The 14,939-nt window shown below is 45.1% G+C and overlaps 1 protein-coding gene across 3 annotated transcripts in view; it reads left to right on the top strand.

Moving 5' to 3' along the window:
* The window catches only part of ESYT2 (extended synaptotagmin 2), a 126,032-nt gene that overhangs the window by 73,011 nt on the left and 38,082 nt on the right, over nt 1–14,939 (top strand). For all 3 annotated transcript variants that reach the window (XM_040434198.1, XM_040434197.1, XM_040434196.1), the window contains exon 7: nt 10,778–10,833. In XM_040434198.1, coding sequence (XP_040290132.1) covers nt 10,778–10,833 — 56 coding nt within the window. The remainder of the gene's footprint in view (nt 1–10,777; nt 10,834–14,939) is intronic.

Genomic DNA, 14,939 nt, shown 5'->3' with positions numbered 1-14,939 from the left:
AGCCCCGGAGATGAACAGCATTATTTTATAGAAACCTTTCAGTGGTATGTACTGTATGAGGCCAGTTACTGCGGACTGGATTTCTGACTGGCCACAGACTTTAGACTCCATTGGCTTCTGTAAAATAAATATTTTACCGCCATGTTTCATTGTGCCATCACTGAACTACATTGCCCAGCATGTATTTTAGTAGGAAGCCATCGGTGCCTATCTATATATTATTTAGTATGTGTCGTGCTCGTGTGCATTATTTATGTGTCTTTTATATAAAACGGTTTGAGTTTACTTTAGAAAGGTCTGCAACACGTGTCTCTCCAGCTGTCATTTAGTGTCTTCAGCTATTGTAGCATGCTGGGACTTTGTATCTCTGCAGCTGGAGAATAATACGGTTACACTGAAACGTTTCTTTATTGTAGTCGGATCATACAGTCTATGGGTTTGTCTACATTTTGGCCCTCAACCATGGATCCTCAAGATACTGAAACCTTTTGTGTGTACTCAACATTTTTCACTGTATTGCCCGATTCACACAACTGTATTTTTGCACATTGGATGCGGACCCATTAATTTCAGTGGCGCTACAAAAAATGCAGACAGCACACAGTGTGCTGTCCAGATCCGTATATTCGTTCCGCAGCCCCACAAGAAAGATAGAACATGTCTTATTCTTGTCCGTTTTGCAGACAAGAATAGGCATTGTTACAATGGGTCCGCAAAAATATTAAGAAAACTGATGCAACACGGACGTCATCCTTATTTTTGTCGTGTGAATGCACCCTCATCAATAGAAATAACTACCGTATTCTCCTCCACAATGCAGTCCACGTGTACCCACAAAAAAAACGGATGTTTGCCTGGCCCCAAAGAAATAAATGGGTCAGTGTGCTATCCGCCAAAAATACGATTAAGAATGCAGTGTTCAGATCAGCGTAAGTAACATACATGAAAGGTGGATCCTTTGGCAGATGCAGCATTGATGGAACAAACAGGAAATTGAAGTGAACATGAATAGTTAATGGGGTTATAAAGCAGTGCAAGGACACAGGGGGGTTGGTTCAAAGAGCAAAATAAGTGTCTTGGGAATATCAGTTGCAGACCTTTAGAAGCTCCTGTAGACATCAGGAGCACTGACCAGATACAGGGCTTAAATGGAACCAGGAGACACCAGGTACAGTGACCAAGAGCAGGCACGGGTTAGAACCAGGAAATACCACGAGCAGCCCCCAAAACCGGCCAGGTTAGAAAACAGGATGGTGGTCATGGCCCAGGTACATGGTCACCAAAGTGGAGACTGTCTGTCTGATATCGGGTAGCAGTAGCTGGAACTTTAAGCAGGACACATGGCCAAATGTAGTAACCAAGGACAAATGCAGAAGCTTGGTCAGCAGGACATAGTCAAGAACATAGCCGAGGGTTGTCACCAAGAGGTGAAGAAATTCAGGAACCAAACGTGATTAAAGGACAAGGCAGGGCATAATCACTGCTACCCAGTAGTACCACAAATACCAGGAATAGCTTAGTTTGTGCTAGAAACAATCTTGATACAAGGCGGCATGAGCCAAAATACACAAGCGCAAAGGACAGGACGGGTTCATCCAAGAATATAGTTGGGAAATTTACATCCTTAGGCAACTGTAATGAGAGAACCAGCTGCATATTTATCACAGATCATGAGGAGAGAGCAGCACCAACCATTCATGACACATAGGTTGCACACCATTTATGTGAAAGGCATACGCATTCCTGTTTATAGTATCTTGCATTGGCACCTACTTCATCCATGTTCATGACACCTCTCTGTGGTGATAGACCCAACACTCGGCATCAGGTGTACATGCAGCTCGGCAGGTCCGTGCAGAATGAGAAGGTTGACCAAGTGATTGGCCACCAGGGATTGGAGACAGGGGGATGGGGAGTAGAAGAAGACAGGAGGGACTACCTGCAAACACAGATTTGTAGGCTCCTTGCTTTGACACAGATATAAACCCTATGGGAACTGATTTGGCTTCGTGGTGATGTGCTCTCACCCCTCCTCCATACGTTGTGGATTATGGCAGGTCTTTCACCGAGTGGTTTATGATCTGTTCACAAATGTAAGATTAGATGAAGATCACACAACACAATTAATGTATTTATTTCAGTGGAATTTTTCACCTCTCATAGAAAAGTTCTGCAGTTCCTCAAATACATTTAAAGTACTTGTAGTCTTTATATTAGCGTTTACCTATGTGAGTATGAGCGAGGCTTGTGCACAGTATGCATCAATCCATTTTCCTAGGGTTTGATTTTTCTCCCCATTAGTGTTAGATGAAATAGAAGAGCGCTCCGTCTCCTGTTCAGGACAGTGGAATTCGCAGGCTGCGTCCATAAGCCAGGATTTTTGTCCCTCTCATATTTTCCAGCACAGCATAATTGGCAGAGGTTCGTGGTGTTGTCCCCGGAGTGTTTGCAGGACCTCGTTCCCCTTATAAGGCAATCTAGTCCAAATTAATAATTATGTGCATTCTTATCAAATGCGTCGGAGCAGACCCCGCGGCTTCTTGTTTGGACATGCTGTAGCCTCCGCTCAGATACACTTGGCAACGTTTCACATAACCTTGTGTAGCTGAGGAGAAACTTGTTGTCATTTACAGTAGATTAAAAGCTTAATTCTTCAGGAAAGAGATGTCTTTGTATGGAGAGGAGTCTGAACCCTCTACCCAAGGAAAGGACGGCCAATGGAGCGCGTTGCGGACCTGGTTTATACTATAATAGACGGGAGCTGAAGAGCGCGTCTGTGGGGTAACGGGCTGATCATGGGGCATTATATTCGTAATCCCAGCACACTCAGTACTTCTCTAGCTTGAAATGGTTTTTCATAAAACTACCTTTAAAGCAATTTACTAACATAAAAGTGATTTTTAAAATATGCATCAGTGCGATCTCATTACTTTAACATACAACCGCCAGAGTCCGATAATACAGGCCTCCCTAAAACAGGAAATGCTTCCTGTGCAATCTCCATGCCTATTAAAGCATAAAAAAGTCAAGAAAGGTGGACAACCCCTTGTGTTCATTGAACTGCAGGTCCCCACCTGTCAACTTTGCATGGACAGAGTCACATTTGCTGATGCAGCCAATGACTGGCATCTGCAGTGACTTGTTCCCAAGAGGCAGGTGACCCAGCAGTGAGTCCAGGAGGTGCATGCGACCCCGTCTGTGCAGAAATGCCAGTATGTAATCGCCACTTCAGTTAATATTTATCGAAAGGGTTGTTCGGGATTAGAAAAAGTGACACACCGGTCTATGGATTGTGTCTGCTTCTGAAGCTGTCCCTGGATAGAATCTCTTCTGCGCATGCGCTGAACAGTAAATGAACATGTTCAGCACAAGTGCACAAGAGGATCTGTCCAGGGACAGCACTAAAATTGGTGATGTGGGGGAATCATGTCACTGCCACCATCTTGCACCCTATGGGCACAGGATTGGAGGATCGTGGGTGTTTCCGCAGGCCACAAATGAGGACCAGGGGGCCGTCTGCTGAGCAGCGGGAGAGAGTTATGATGTGACATACAGATGTATGTCACATTAACAACAGATTTCTGACTATTGCAAAACATTTTTACAAATTTGCTGTATGTGAGGGCAGCATATATAGCTACAGATCTGTACTACTAGAAGCCAACTGGCATAAAAAGTTGTACTGTTTGGCTAATAAGGACCCTGAAAAGCGTTGGTCTGTGCTGATAGTCACAGCATGCACCATTCTTCAATCTGAGACTTGGGCTACTTTCACACTTGCGTTCGGGGCTCCGCTTGTGAGCTCCGTTTGAAGGGGCTCACAAGCGGCCCCGAGCGCATCCGTACTGCCCTAATGCATACTGAGTGGACGCGGATCCGCTCAGAATGCATCAGTCTGGCAGCGTTCAGCCTCCGCTCAGCAAGCGGACACCTGAACGCTGCTTGCAGCGTTCGGGTGTCCGCCTGGCTGTGCGGAGGCAAGCGGATCCGTCCAGACTTACAATGTAAGTCAATAGGGACGGATCCGTTTGAAGTTGACACAGTATGGCTCAATTTTCAAACTGATCCGTCCCCCATTGACTTTCAATGTAAAGTCTGGACGGATCCGTTCAGGCTACTTTCACACTTAGAATTTTTTTTAAACTATAATGCAGACGGATCCGTTCTGAACGGATCCAAACGTCTGCATTATAGGAGCGGATCCGTCTGTGCAGACATAGAAAAAAGGCTTTAATTTGCTAGGGAGCATAAAGATTGGACTCTTTACCCTGTTCCAGAGTGATGGGCACATCAGGGTAAGAAGAGAGGCAGATGAAGTGATGCACCCATCATGCCTAGTGCCTACTGTACAAGCTTGTGGGGGCCGTGCTATGATCTGGGGTTGCTGCAGTTGGTCAGGTCTAGGTTCAGCCACAGTATGTGCTCCAAGAATGAGGTCAGCTGACTACCTGAACATACTGAATGACCAGGTTATTCCATCAATGGATTTGTTCTTCCCTGATGGCACGGGCATATTCCAAGATGACAATGCCAGGATTCATCGGGCTCAAATTGTGAAAGAGTGGTTCAGGGAGCATGAGACATCATTTTCACACATGGATTGGCCACCACAGAGTCCAGACCTTAACCCCATTGAGAATCTTTAGGATGTGCTGGAGAAGGCTTTGCACAGCAGTCAGACTCTACCATCATCAATGCAAGATCTTAGTGAAAAATTAATGCAACACTGGATGGAAATAAATCTTGTGACATTGCAGAAGCTTATCGAAACAATGCCACAGCGAATACGTGCCGTAATTAAAGCTAAAGGCTTTTTTTTGGACAGGCAGTGTATCATTGTCAAATCTGCATGGCTCCAAGTAAAGCCCCCCCCCTTCCCTTCTCGCCTGAGCAGATGTTTCAGGGAGCTGCGGCGCTCACCGGGGCTCTGGTGAGTGCTGTGGGATCCTGGAAGCTTTACAAGCACAGTGCTGTATATTGTATAGCGGCTGTGCTTGATATTGCAGCTCAACCCCATGGACTTTAATGGGGCAGAGCTCCAACTAGGCCATGTGACTGTAAAAATCACAGCCTTAAGGCTCATGCTCAGGAACGTATTTTTTTTTTTTTTTTCTGTGTTCGTTCCATTTTTTTGTGGAAATAAGGCGTCATGCAGTCCGCATACCGCAGATCCGCAAAAAACGTCAATATAATGCCTATTCTTGTCCGCAAAGCGCAGACAAGAATAGGACATGTTAAATTTTTTTAGCGGGGCCGCGGAACGAAGCAACGGATGCAGACAGCACACTGAGTGCTGAACGGCCTCTATGTGGCAAGGATGAGTGTCAGCTGGGACGCAGAACATTGTGCTGTGGTTACGATACTGGTGCACGCCCGTCGTGTGAGTGACACGAGTTGTAGGAAATATCTGTGGTCCGCTGTAGATGAGATATGACTAGAACTTGAAGGTTTCTAGGCACGGTGCCTACTTCTCCACAAAACGGCCTTGTGTAGAAAGTTTTCCGCCGCAATAAACCGCCATTATAAGAGGAGTCCATGAGCACAGACCCCTGCTGCAACCAGCAGCTATGGCCTTTTCCACGTTCTTTGTATGTTTTGTGGACGTTACATTTTACATTGTGTTATCTCTTTGTAATGATGGGGGCTAATTATCAGTAGGACGTGTGGCTGGGGGCCTAGGGCGTCAAACAAACCCGGATCGGAGGTGGATGGCGTATCGGCGTTGTCAGATTATAATTCGCAGCATGCACAGCCTGTGTGTATTGGGACTTGTGGATCTGAAAGCTGCCAAGACCCAAATGAATGTGTGAGGCACGTCCGAGAAGCTGAGGGTATCTTTCCAGTCATTGTGAAAGGGTGTCTGTGGTTTGACGTTTCCTGTCGTTAGTTGGGATGGGAAAAATGAAATCATAATGACAGAAATGTGAAGTTTTTCTCCAGCTGCTTGCTCATGGCCTGCAGAAAAAGAGTCACGGTAATAACGCTCAGTTTTTCTTCACTATGCTTATACTTTTAAAATCCATTATGTGTTTCACGCGGGCGAGATTTCCGCGCGGGTGCAATGCGTGAGGTGAAGGCATTGCACCCGCACTGAATCCGGACCCATTCATTTCTATGGGGCTGTGCACATGAGCGGTGATTTTCACGCATCACTTGTGCGTTGCGTGAAAATCGCAGCATGTTCTATATTCTGCGTTTTTCACGCAACGCAGGCCCCATAGAGTTGAGTGGGGCTGCGTGAAAATCGCAAGCATCCGCAAACAAGTGCGGATGAGGTGCGATTTTCACACACGATTGCTAGGGAACGATCGGGATTGGGACCTGATCATTATTATTTTCCCTTATAACATGGTTATAAGGGAAAATAATAGCATTCTTAATACAGAATGCATAGTACAATAGGGCTGGAGGGGTTAAAAATAAATAAATAATATAACTCAACTCACCTTAATCCACTTGATCGCGCAGCCCGGCTTCTCTTCTGTCTTTGCGCTCATCACATGGTCCGTCACATGATCCATCACCATGGTAAAAAGATCATGTGATGGACCATGTGATGACTGGAGTGACGTCATCAAAGGTTCTATTCCTCAAAGAAGAAGACAGAAGAGAAGTCGGGCTGCGCGATCAGGTGGATTATGGTGAGGTTTTTTTTTTGGTTTTTTTTTTATAACCCCTCCAGCCCTATTGTACTATGCATTCTGTATTCAGAATGCTATTATTTTCCCTTATAACCATGTTATAAGGGGAAAAATTACAATCTACACAACCTTGAACCCAAACCTGAACTTCTGTGAAGAATTTTGGGTCTGGGTACGACATTCAGTTTTTTATCACGTGCGTGCAAAACGCATTGCACCCGCACGATAAAAACTGAACAACAGAACGCAATCGCAGTCAAAACTGACTGCAATTGGGTACCTACTCGCGCAGGTTTGCCGCAACGCATCCGGACACGCTCGTCTGCAAGGGGCCTAAAGGGGTTGTCTGAGATAATTAAAAATCTTTGACGTGGCTCAGAATGGTGTAAAATAAAAGAAAATAAATGATAGTATATTTACCTGTGCACCACTACACTTGATGAAAACTGGAGTTATTAATATTGGTTGAATTCTATAGAGCAGGGATCAGCAACCTTCGACACTCCAGGTGTTATGAAACTACAACTCCCAGCATGCCAACTTATTCGGCTGTTCTTGTAACTCCCACAGAAGTGAAAGGAGGCTTCTGGGAGTTGTAGTTTCAGAAAAGCCGGAGGTTGCTAATCCCTTCTATAGAAAGACAAAAAAGGGGGTCAGTCAGCACATACCAAACCGCAGGAGCACATTGCTATGGCAGGGAACAACATTAAAAGACAAAAACATGCAATGCGACAACTCAATGCAATATAGAGTACAAAATTGCATAATAATTACAAGTGCTACACTATAAGTGAGAGATACTTGGCAAATCGTTTTGTACAAAATTATTTGAGCCCGTCTGCCGCACGTCAAGGCGATCTCTGTTAGACGGGTTCCTACACTAAATTCTACCTGGTAGGTGCCATGACGGCTACCATACCCTCACTGCAGTCTTTGGTGGCCATTTGGCGCCGGCGCTGTTGGGGAGTGGGCCTGCATGCATGTTGGTACCTGCACTCATTGGATACAGTGGAGGCCATTTTGGCACCCAACATTACAGTTATTGAAGCAGACCCAGCATGCATGTGGAACCTACACTCCCTGAAGTGTATGGTAGCCGTCATGGCACCTAACAGGTAGAATTTAGTGTAGGAACCCGTCTAACAGAGATCGCCTTGACGTGCGGCAGACGGGCTCAAATAATTTTGTACAAAACGATTTGCCAAGTATCTCTCACTTATAGTGTAGCACTTGTAATTATTATGCAATTTTGTACTCTATATTGCAGTGAGTTGTCGCATTGCATGTTTTTGTCTTTTAATGTTGTTCCCTGCTATAGAAGTATTGATTTTATGGCTGCTGCTTCTCGCAGGCCAGTGACGTCATGACCACGTCACATGGCCTGGACGTAGCTAAGCCCCATTGAAGTGAATGGGGCTGAGCTGCGATACCAATGTATACAATGTACGCCGCTGTGCTTGGTAAGCTGCGAGAAGGTCGTGTCGCTCACAGGAGCGCTGGTGCCGTCTCAAACAGCTGATCGGCTGGGGTCCCGGTTGCCAGACGGACCCCCTTGATCAGATACTGATGACCGGTGCAGAGGATAGGTTGTCAGTATAGAAGTCTTAGAAATCCCTTTTTAAGTTGCTTCTTTTTGCCTGGTCTGCAGTAGTCCCTCGCCGTCTGTGTACAAGAGGATCTAGGCAGAGGAACTGAGCTCCTGAGCATGTGACACATTAGGTGGACATTCTGAAAGGGAATCCCAACAACAGGGGGCGCCATTACACGTATGTACAAGAAATATCTAAATGCCTGGTACTGCAGCTCAGTCCCATTTGGTGCAGTACGAGACAGAGTTTCGTGCAGACAAACAATTGAAGGTGCACACCCCGAACTGTCCTGTTCAGCAGTTCTGTGGGGCCCACACTGACGAAATATTGATGGCCTATGTGTTTAACCCCTTCCCAACAGCTGGAGAGGAGCAGGTGCCATAACCCCTGGGTGCCTGCTGTTCTACAGAGCAGACGACCAGGGCTAATGTCTGCACACAACCTAAGGCCTAGTTCACACACACGTTTTTTTTTAGCGAGTGTATGGGCCGTTTTTTTGTGTTCCGTATACGGAACCATTCATTTCAATGGTTCCGCATGAAAAACGGAATGTGTTCTGTAAGCATTCCGTTTCCGTATTTCCGTTCCGTTGAAAGATAGAACATGTCCTATATTTGGCCGCAAATCCCGTTCCGTGGCTCCATTTAAGTCAATGGGCCCGCAAAAAAACGGAACACATACGGAAATGCATGTGTATGTCTGCCGTATCCGTTCCGTTTTTGCTGAACCATCTATTGAAAATGTTATGCCCAGCCCAATTTTTTCTATGTAATTACTGTATACTGTACATGGCATACGGAAAAACGGAAAGGAAACGGAAACACAATGGAACTCGAAAACGGAACAACAGATCCGTGAAAAACGGACAGCAAAAAACTATAAAAGCCATACGTTCGTGTGAACTAGGCCGAAGTCTGCATATGCCGTGGTCAATTAATGGCATCTGAGGAGGCCTGAAGGTGACAGGGCTCCATAGGAAAAGACTGAATTCATCATAACCTGCTATGTAAAGCCACAGTAGAATATGAGTAATAACCTCTGAGGGAAGGGGGGGGGTTGTTTAAAAAGGTTAAAAAAAATGTTTTATTAAAAAAAAATATAAAAATTCAAATCACCCCCTTTCACAATAATAAAAATAAACAAAAAGTAAATAAGGATCATAGGCATCGCCGCATCCTAAAATGCCTAAACTATTATAATAGAAATGTATTTATCCTGTACAGTGAACGCTGTACTGGAAAAAAAGTTAAAATGGCCAATTTGCTTTTTTTTTTTTTTTTTTTTTAGTTTCTCAACCTCCCCCAAAAATTTTTTGAAAAAGTGATAGTCGCATCCCAAATGGTGTCACTGGAAACTTAAGGTCGCCCGCAAGCAATGAGCCCTTATACGGCGTATAAGCATATAAAAAAAAATGTGTTCCAGTATGTGGAGAAGCTAATGCCATCACTCGTCTCACACAAACAAATGGATTACCTGATGAATGATTGTTTCGATTATTGCTCATTAGCGATAATCTGTGTGATTCTTGGTCCGTGTAAAGGGCCCGTAAGAGAGATGTTATAGTGTCATCCCAATTCTACACCTACTATAATCAGGAGGATGACTTTTCAAATAACATCTTCACAGCAGCAATGGATTACTTACCTATATAGGTAGGTAAGTACCTGGCAGTGTAGGGCATATTGAGGAGATGTGATATCGCTTATTTTTTTCCTGATGGGCTGCTCCATTCTCGCACTGTGCCCCACGTTCTGGTTTCCCACCCTGTATGCTATTTCATACCATCCGTACAGGGAGGCGGAGACGGCCTTGTTCCTCAGGGGGCGTCTCCTTCTCCCTGGCTGTGAGCAGGCCAATCGCAGCGGAGTGTGTCACTGCCAGGGAGAAGGTGAGTTTTTTTATTTTTTCTGAGAAACTTGGCTGTCTCCCTGTCCCGATGGTATGGATTACCTACAGGGTGGGAAACCAGAACGTGGGACACAGCGAGAGAATGGAGCAGCCCATCAGAAAAAAATAAGCAACATCACATCTCCTCAATAGGCCAGCTATTTATATGGTAATGTCAGGACCGGTGAAAGGTCTTTTATGCATCATATGCAAATTCTGTCCGGTCTTATCTGATAGGGATAGCACACTGTGAAAAACAAAACCTGATGGATCCCATTATTCCAGACTTTACAAATCAAATTCTGTCATGTTAGCCAGTGGAAAACCATAAAGCATGTGTGAAGAGAGCCTTATAATTCTACAGGCTATGGCTGTCATCTTGTACGCCTGCAATATATCTAAAGCGAGTTCAGTTTTACCCATGCTTTTCCGCCATTCTTTTGGATCCTGAAGAAGAGCTCACAGGAGTTCTCCCTTGTATCTTACATGTAAGATGGCGTATGCCATTCAGTTAGAGGTGTTTTAAGGTTAATTATTTGCTATACAGAGGTGGCTATATGTTTAGATACACCAGTGCATATGGGTTTCTGGGTTTTGGTAAGTTGAACGATTTGTCACTTTTTATCATTTTTACAAATAAGTATTTATTTTCCATTTTAGCTCCTTGATATCAACTGGACAGGACTTACAAATATGTTGGATATTCCCGGTCTGAAGTGAGTACAAATAGAAAATAATTTCAAACGTCATTTAATCTAGTATAAAAGTTAATAATGCACACGTGTATCAAAAATAGCGGAACAGGATTTAATAAATGACATGTGATTAATGACCCTATAACAGCTTGTTTCACCAAACTATGTCGCTTGGTAATCATATTAAGAGTCCCATGGCTTTCCCCATAGAGTCCCATGGCTTTCCCCATAGAGTCCCATGGCTTTCCCCATAGAGTCCCATGGCTTTCCCCATAGAGTCCCATGGCTTTCCCCATAGAGTCCCATGGCTTTCCCCATAGAGTCCCATGGCTTTCCCCATAGAGTCCCATGGCTTTCCCCATAGAGTCCCATGGCTTTCCCCATAGAGTCCCATGGCTTTCCCCATAGAGTCCCATGGCTTTCCCCATAGAGTCCCATGGCTTTCCCCATAGAGTCCCATGGCTTTCCCCATAGAGTCCCATGGCTTTCCCCATAGAGTCCCATGGCTTTCCCCATAGAGTCCCATGGCTTTCCCCATAGAGTCCCATGGCTTTCCCCATAGAGTCCCATGGCTTTCCCCATAGAGTCCCATGGCTTTCCCCATAGAGTCCCATGGCTTTCCCCATAGAGTCCCATGGCTTTCCCCATAGAGTCCCATGGCTTTCCCCATAGAGTCCCATGGCTTTCCCCATAGAGTCCCATGGCTTTCCCCATAGAGTCCCATGGCTTTCCCCATAGAGTCCCATGGCTTTCCCCATAGAGTCCCATGGCTTTCCCCATAGAGTCCCATGGCTTTCCCCATAGAGTCCCATGGCTTTCCCCATAGAGTCCCATGGCTTTCCCCATAGAGTCCCATGGCTTTCCCCATAGAGTCCCATGGCTTTCCCCATAGAGTCCCATGGCTTTCCCCATAGAGTCCCATGGCTTTCCCCATAGAGTCCCATGGCTTTCCCCATAGAGTCCCATGGCTTTCCCCATAGAGTCCCATGGCTTTCCCCATAGAGTCCCATGGCTTTCCCCATAGAGTCCCATGGCTTTCCCCATAGAGTCCCATGGCTTTCCCCATAGAGTCCCATGGCTTTCCCCAAATCTACCTCTCTGGTCCAGACATCACCACTAGGGATGAGTGAAGTCGATTTGCATGAAACTTCGTTCTAATACTGTACGGAGCAGGAGCTCCGTACAGTATTAGAATGTATTGGCTCCGATGAGTGGTACCTTGGAACCGAACCAGAGTTCGGGAAATGTTTTTTTACAGTACAAATAAATTTATGAAGGTATTGCGCAAAGTCTCATGAGACTTCGCGAAGCATTAACTTTGGCTCATTAGAGGCAATACATTCTAATACTGTACGGAGCTCCTGCTCCGTACAGTATTAGAACAAAGTTTTATGCGAATCGACTTCGGATGTTTCATCCGAAGTCTATTCGCTCATCCCTAATCACCCCTTACTCTCCAGAATCCTACAATGCCTATCTTCCATGTCCTCCTCTTTCTCCTCTTGCTTTCTAAAACTTAACATGGATAAAACAGAATTCATCATCTTTCCCCCATCTTGCTTTCTCCCCCCCCCCCCCCCCCCCCCCAACAGACCTATCTATCACAATCAATGGCTGCACACACTCCCCGATCAACCAGGTCCGCTGCCTTGGAGTGACCTTGGATTCTGCCCTCTCCTGACCGCACATCCAAGCCCTTTCCCCCACCTGCCGCCTCCAACTCAAAAACATCTCCCGCATCCGCGCTTTCAGCAACTTTGAGTCTGCGAAAATGCTTGTACATGCCCCCATCATCTCCTGCCTAGACTACTGCAACATCCTCCTCTGTGGCCTTCCATCTAGCACTCTCGCACCCCTCCAATCTATCCTCAACTCTGCTGCCCGACTAATCTACCTCTCACCCTGTTGCTCCTCTGCCTCTCCCCTCTGCCAATCCCTTTACTGGCTCCGCATTGCCCAGCGAATTCAGTTCAAAATACTAACAAATACATACAAGGCTGGCCACAACCTGTCCCCTGCCTACATCGCTGAGCTACTCTCGCGATACACCCCCACACACAATTTCCGATCCTCACAAGACCTCCTTCTCTCCTCCTATCATCTCTTCCCACAATCGCCTCCAAGATTTCTCCCGTGCATCCCCCACACTCTGGAACTCGCTACCCCAACATATCAGACTCTCACCTACTGTGGAATCCTTCAAAAGAAACCTAAAAACCCACCTCTTCAGACAAGTCTACAACTAATGACCCTGTTGCCTCCATACCGCCATGACCAACTTCACCCTCACCTACTGTGTCCTTCTCCCATATCATGTAGATTGTAAGCCCTCACGGGCAGGGCTCTATCTCCTTCTGTACCCGTCTGTAACTCGTCTTGTTTATGCTTAGTGCAATTGTCTGTATTATGTATGTATACCTCTTCTCATATGTTCAGTGCTATGGAATGAATGGCGCTTTAATAATAAATAATAAGTACGCAAAGTGTATTTCAGACTTTGTACTGCCACCTTGTGGAAGGGATAGGACATTACTGCCACTGTGCAAATTTGTTGATGAATACCAACTAATAATAATCATCCATAATATAAATATTACATTTTTAACATTGCTTTATGATTATACTGTTGTAACTTAACGTGTTAATGACCAGAGCAAAATTGGCAACCTATTTTAGCGAAGGAAAGACATGTGAAAAAAAAAAAATATATATATAATGATTTTTCTTTTCTTCTTTTCCTTTTCCTACAATTTAAAGGGGTTTTCGGAGAGTTTCTAATTTTTTTTATCCTTAGGATAAGTCATCAGTTTCTGATTGTTGGGATTCCAACACCCGGGACCTCCAGTGATCGGCTGTTTGAGAAGCCACTGACCATCGCAGTAGCGCTGCGGCCTTCTCTCAGCTCCATACATTGTATAGCGGTTGTGCTATTCACTTCTATGGGGCTGAGCTGCGCCTAGGCCTTGTGACTGATGAACGTGATGTCACACGGCCTAGGAAAAGCTTGAGAAGGCCGTGGCGCTACTTCAAGCACCAGTACCTTCTCGAACAGCCAATCGGCGGGAGTGTCGGACCCCCACCAGTCGGATACTGATGAGCTATTAAGAAGATGGATCATCAGTAAAAATAACTCTCAGAAAACCCCTTTAATCCAAATAATAAAGAAAAAGTATTAGCATGAAAAATAGTCCATCATACAAAAAAAAAACTGCAAAAGTTGTTTTGGTTGCTCAGCAAATAAAAAGGCTATCGCTATTAAACCACCACATGTGCAAAACTCTTAAGTGTCAAGCATTTAAAGGGAATCTGTCACCAGCAACCTCCCCATCCAACTGTTTGCGTAGACACATAGCTGTGGTCACCTGATTAAAACACTTTCTTTTGTTGATCTAAAGCTCCATTCCCGAGTTATGACCCTTTTCCTTTTATGCAAATTAGGCCATTGGTGCAATGAAGGAGTCACCATTGCACTTGTTGCCTCCCGACTCCGCTCTTTTCTTTCCCCTGCCTTGCTGCTTTGCCACTGCCTGACCCTGTCAATCAAAGTAGTGAGGGAGGGGCTGGTCACAGAAAGGAGCAAAGCTTGTGTGCAACAAGAGCAATGGTGACGTCTTCATTGCACCAAAGGCCTAATTTGCATATTGAGAAAAAATATCATAACTCGGGAATGGAGCCTCGGATCAACTAAAGAAAAACAGCGTTTTAATCTGGTGAACTACAGCTATGTATCTATGCAAGTAGTTTGATGAGAAGGTTGCTGGTGACAGATTCCCTTTAAAACGGGCGTATAAAATGGTAAATCAGGTGGGCCTGCCAGCCGTATTCCCTTCCCTGCCCACACCAAGCCCACTGGCATGAGCGGGGAGAAGTTGCAGATTGCGGCGCAATGAAGTACGCCTAATGTAAATGATCCCCAGAATCCCTCCTATAGTTCCAGTGTATTGATAAGCTGTGGTCATATAAATGCATAAAGATTCTATTAAAATTCATATTTAAAAGCTCTGCAATTTTTTTTTAAATACTTCGGTGTCAGTTTCTCTTCATTTTCAGTATATGGGCTTTCTGTCAGTGAATGGAAACAGTTTGGCTTACATCTAGTGTTAGGTGCAGGATACTGTTTTTTACCG

This window comes from Bufo bufo, chromosome 5 (genome assembly GCF_905171765.1).
Source record: "Bufo bufo chromosome 5, aBufBuf1.1, whole genome shotgun sequence".
Classification (NCBI taxonomy): Eukaryota; Metazoa; Chordata; class Amphibia; order Anura; family Bufonidae; genus Bufo; species Bufo bufo.
The sequence above is the reverse complement of the archived record's forward strand: the minus strand, read 5'-3'. Positions and strand labels throughout refer to the sequence as shown.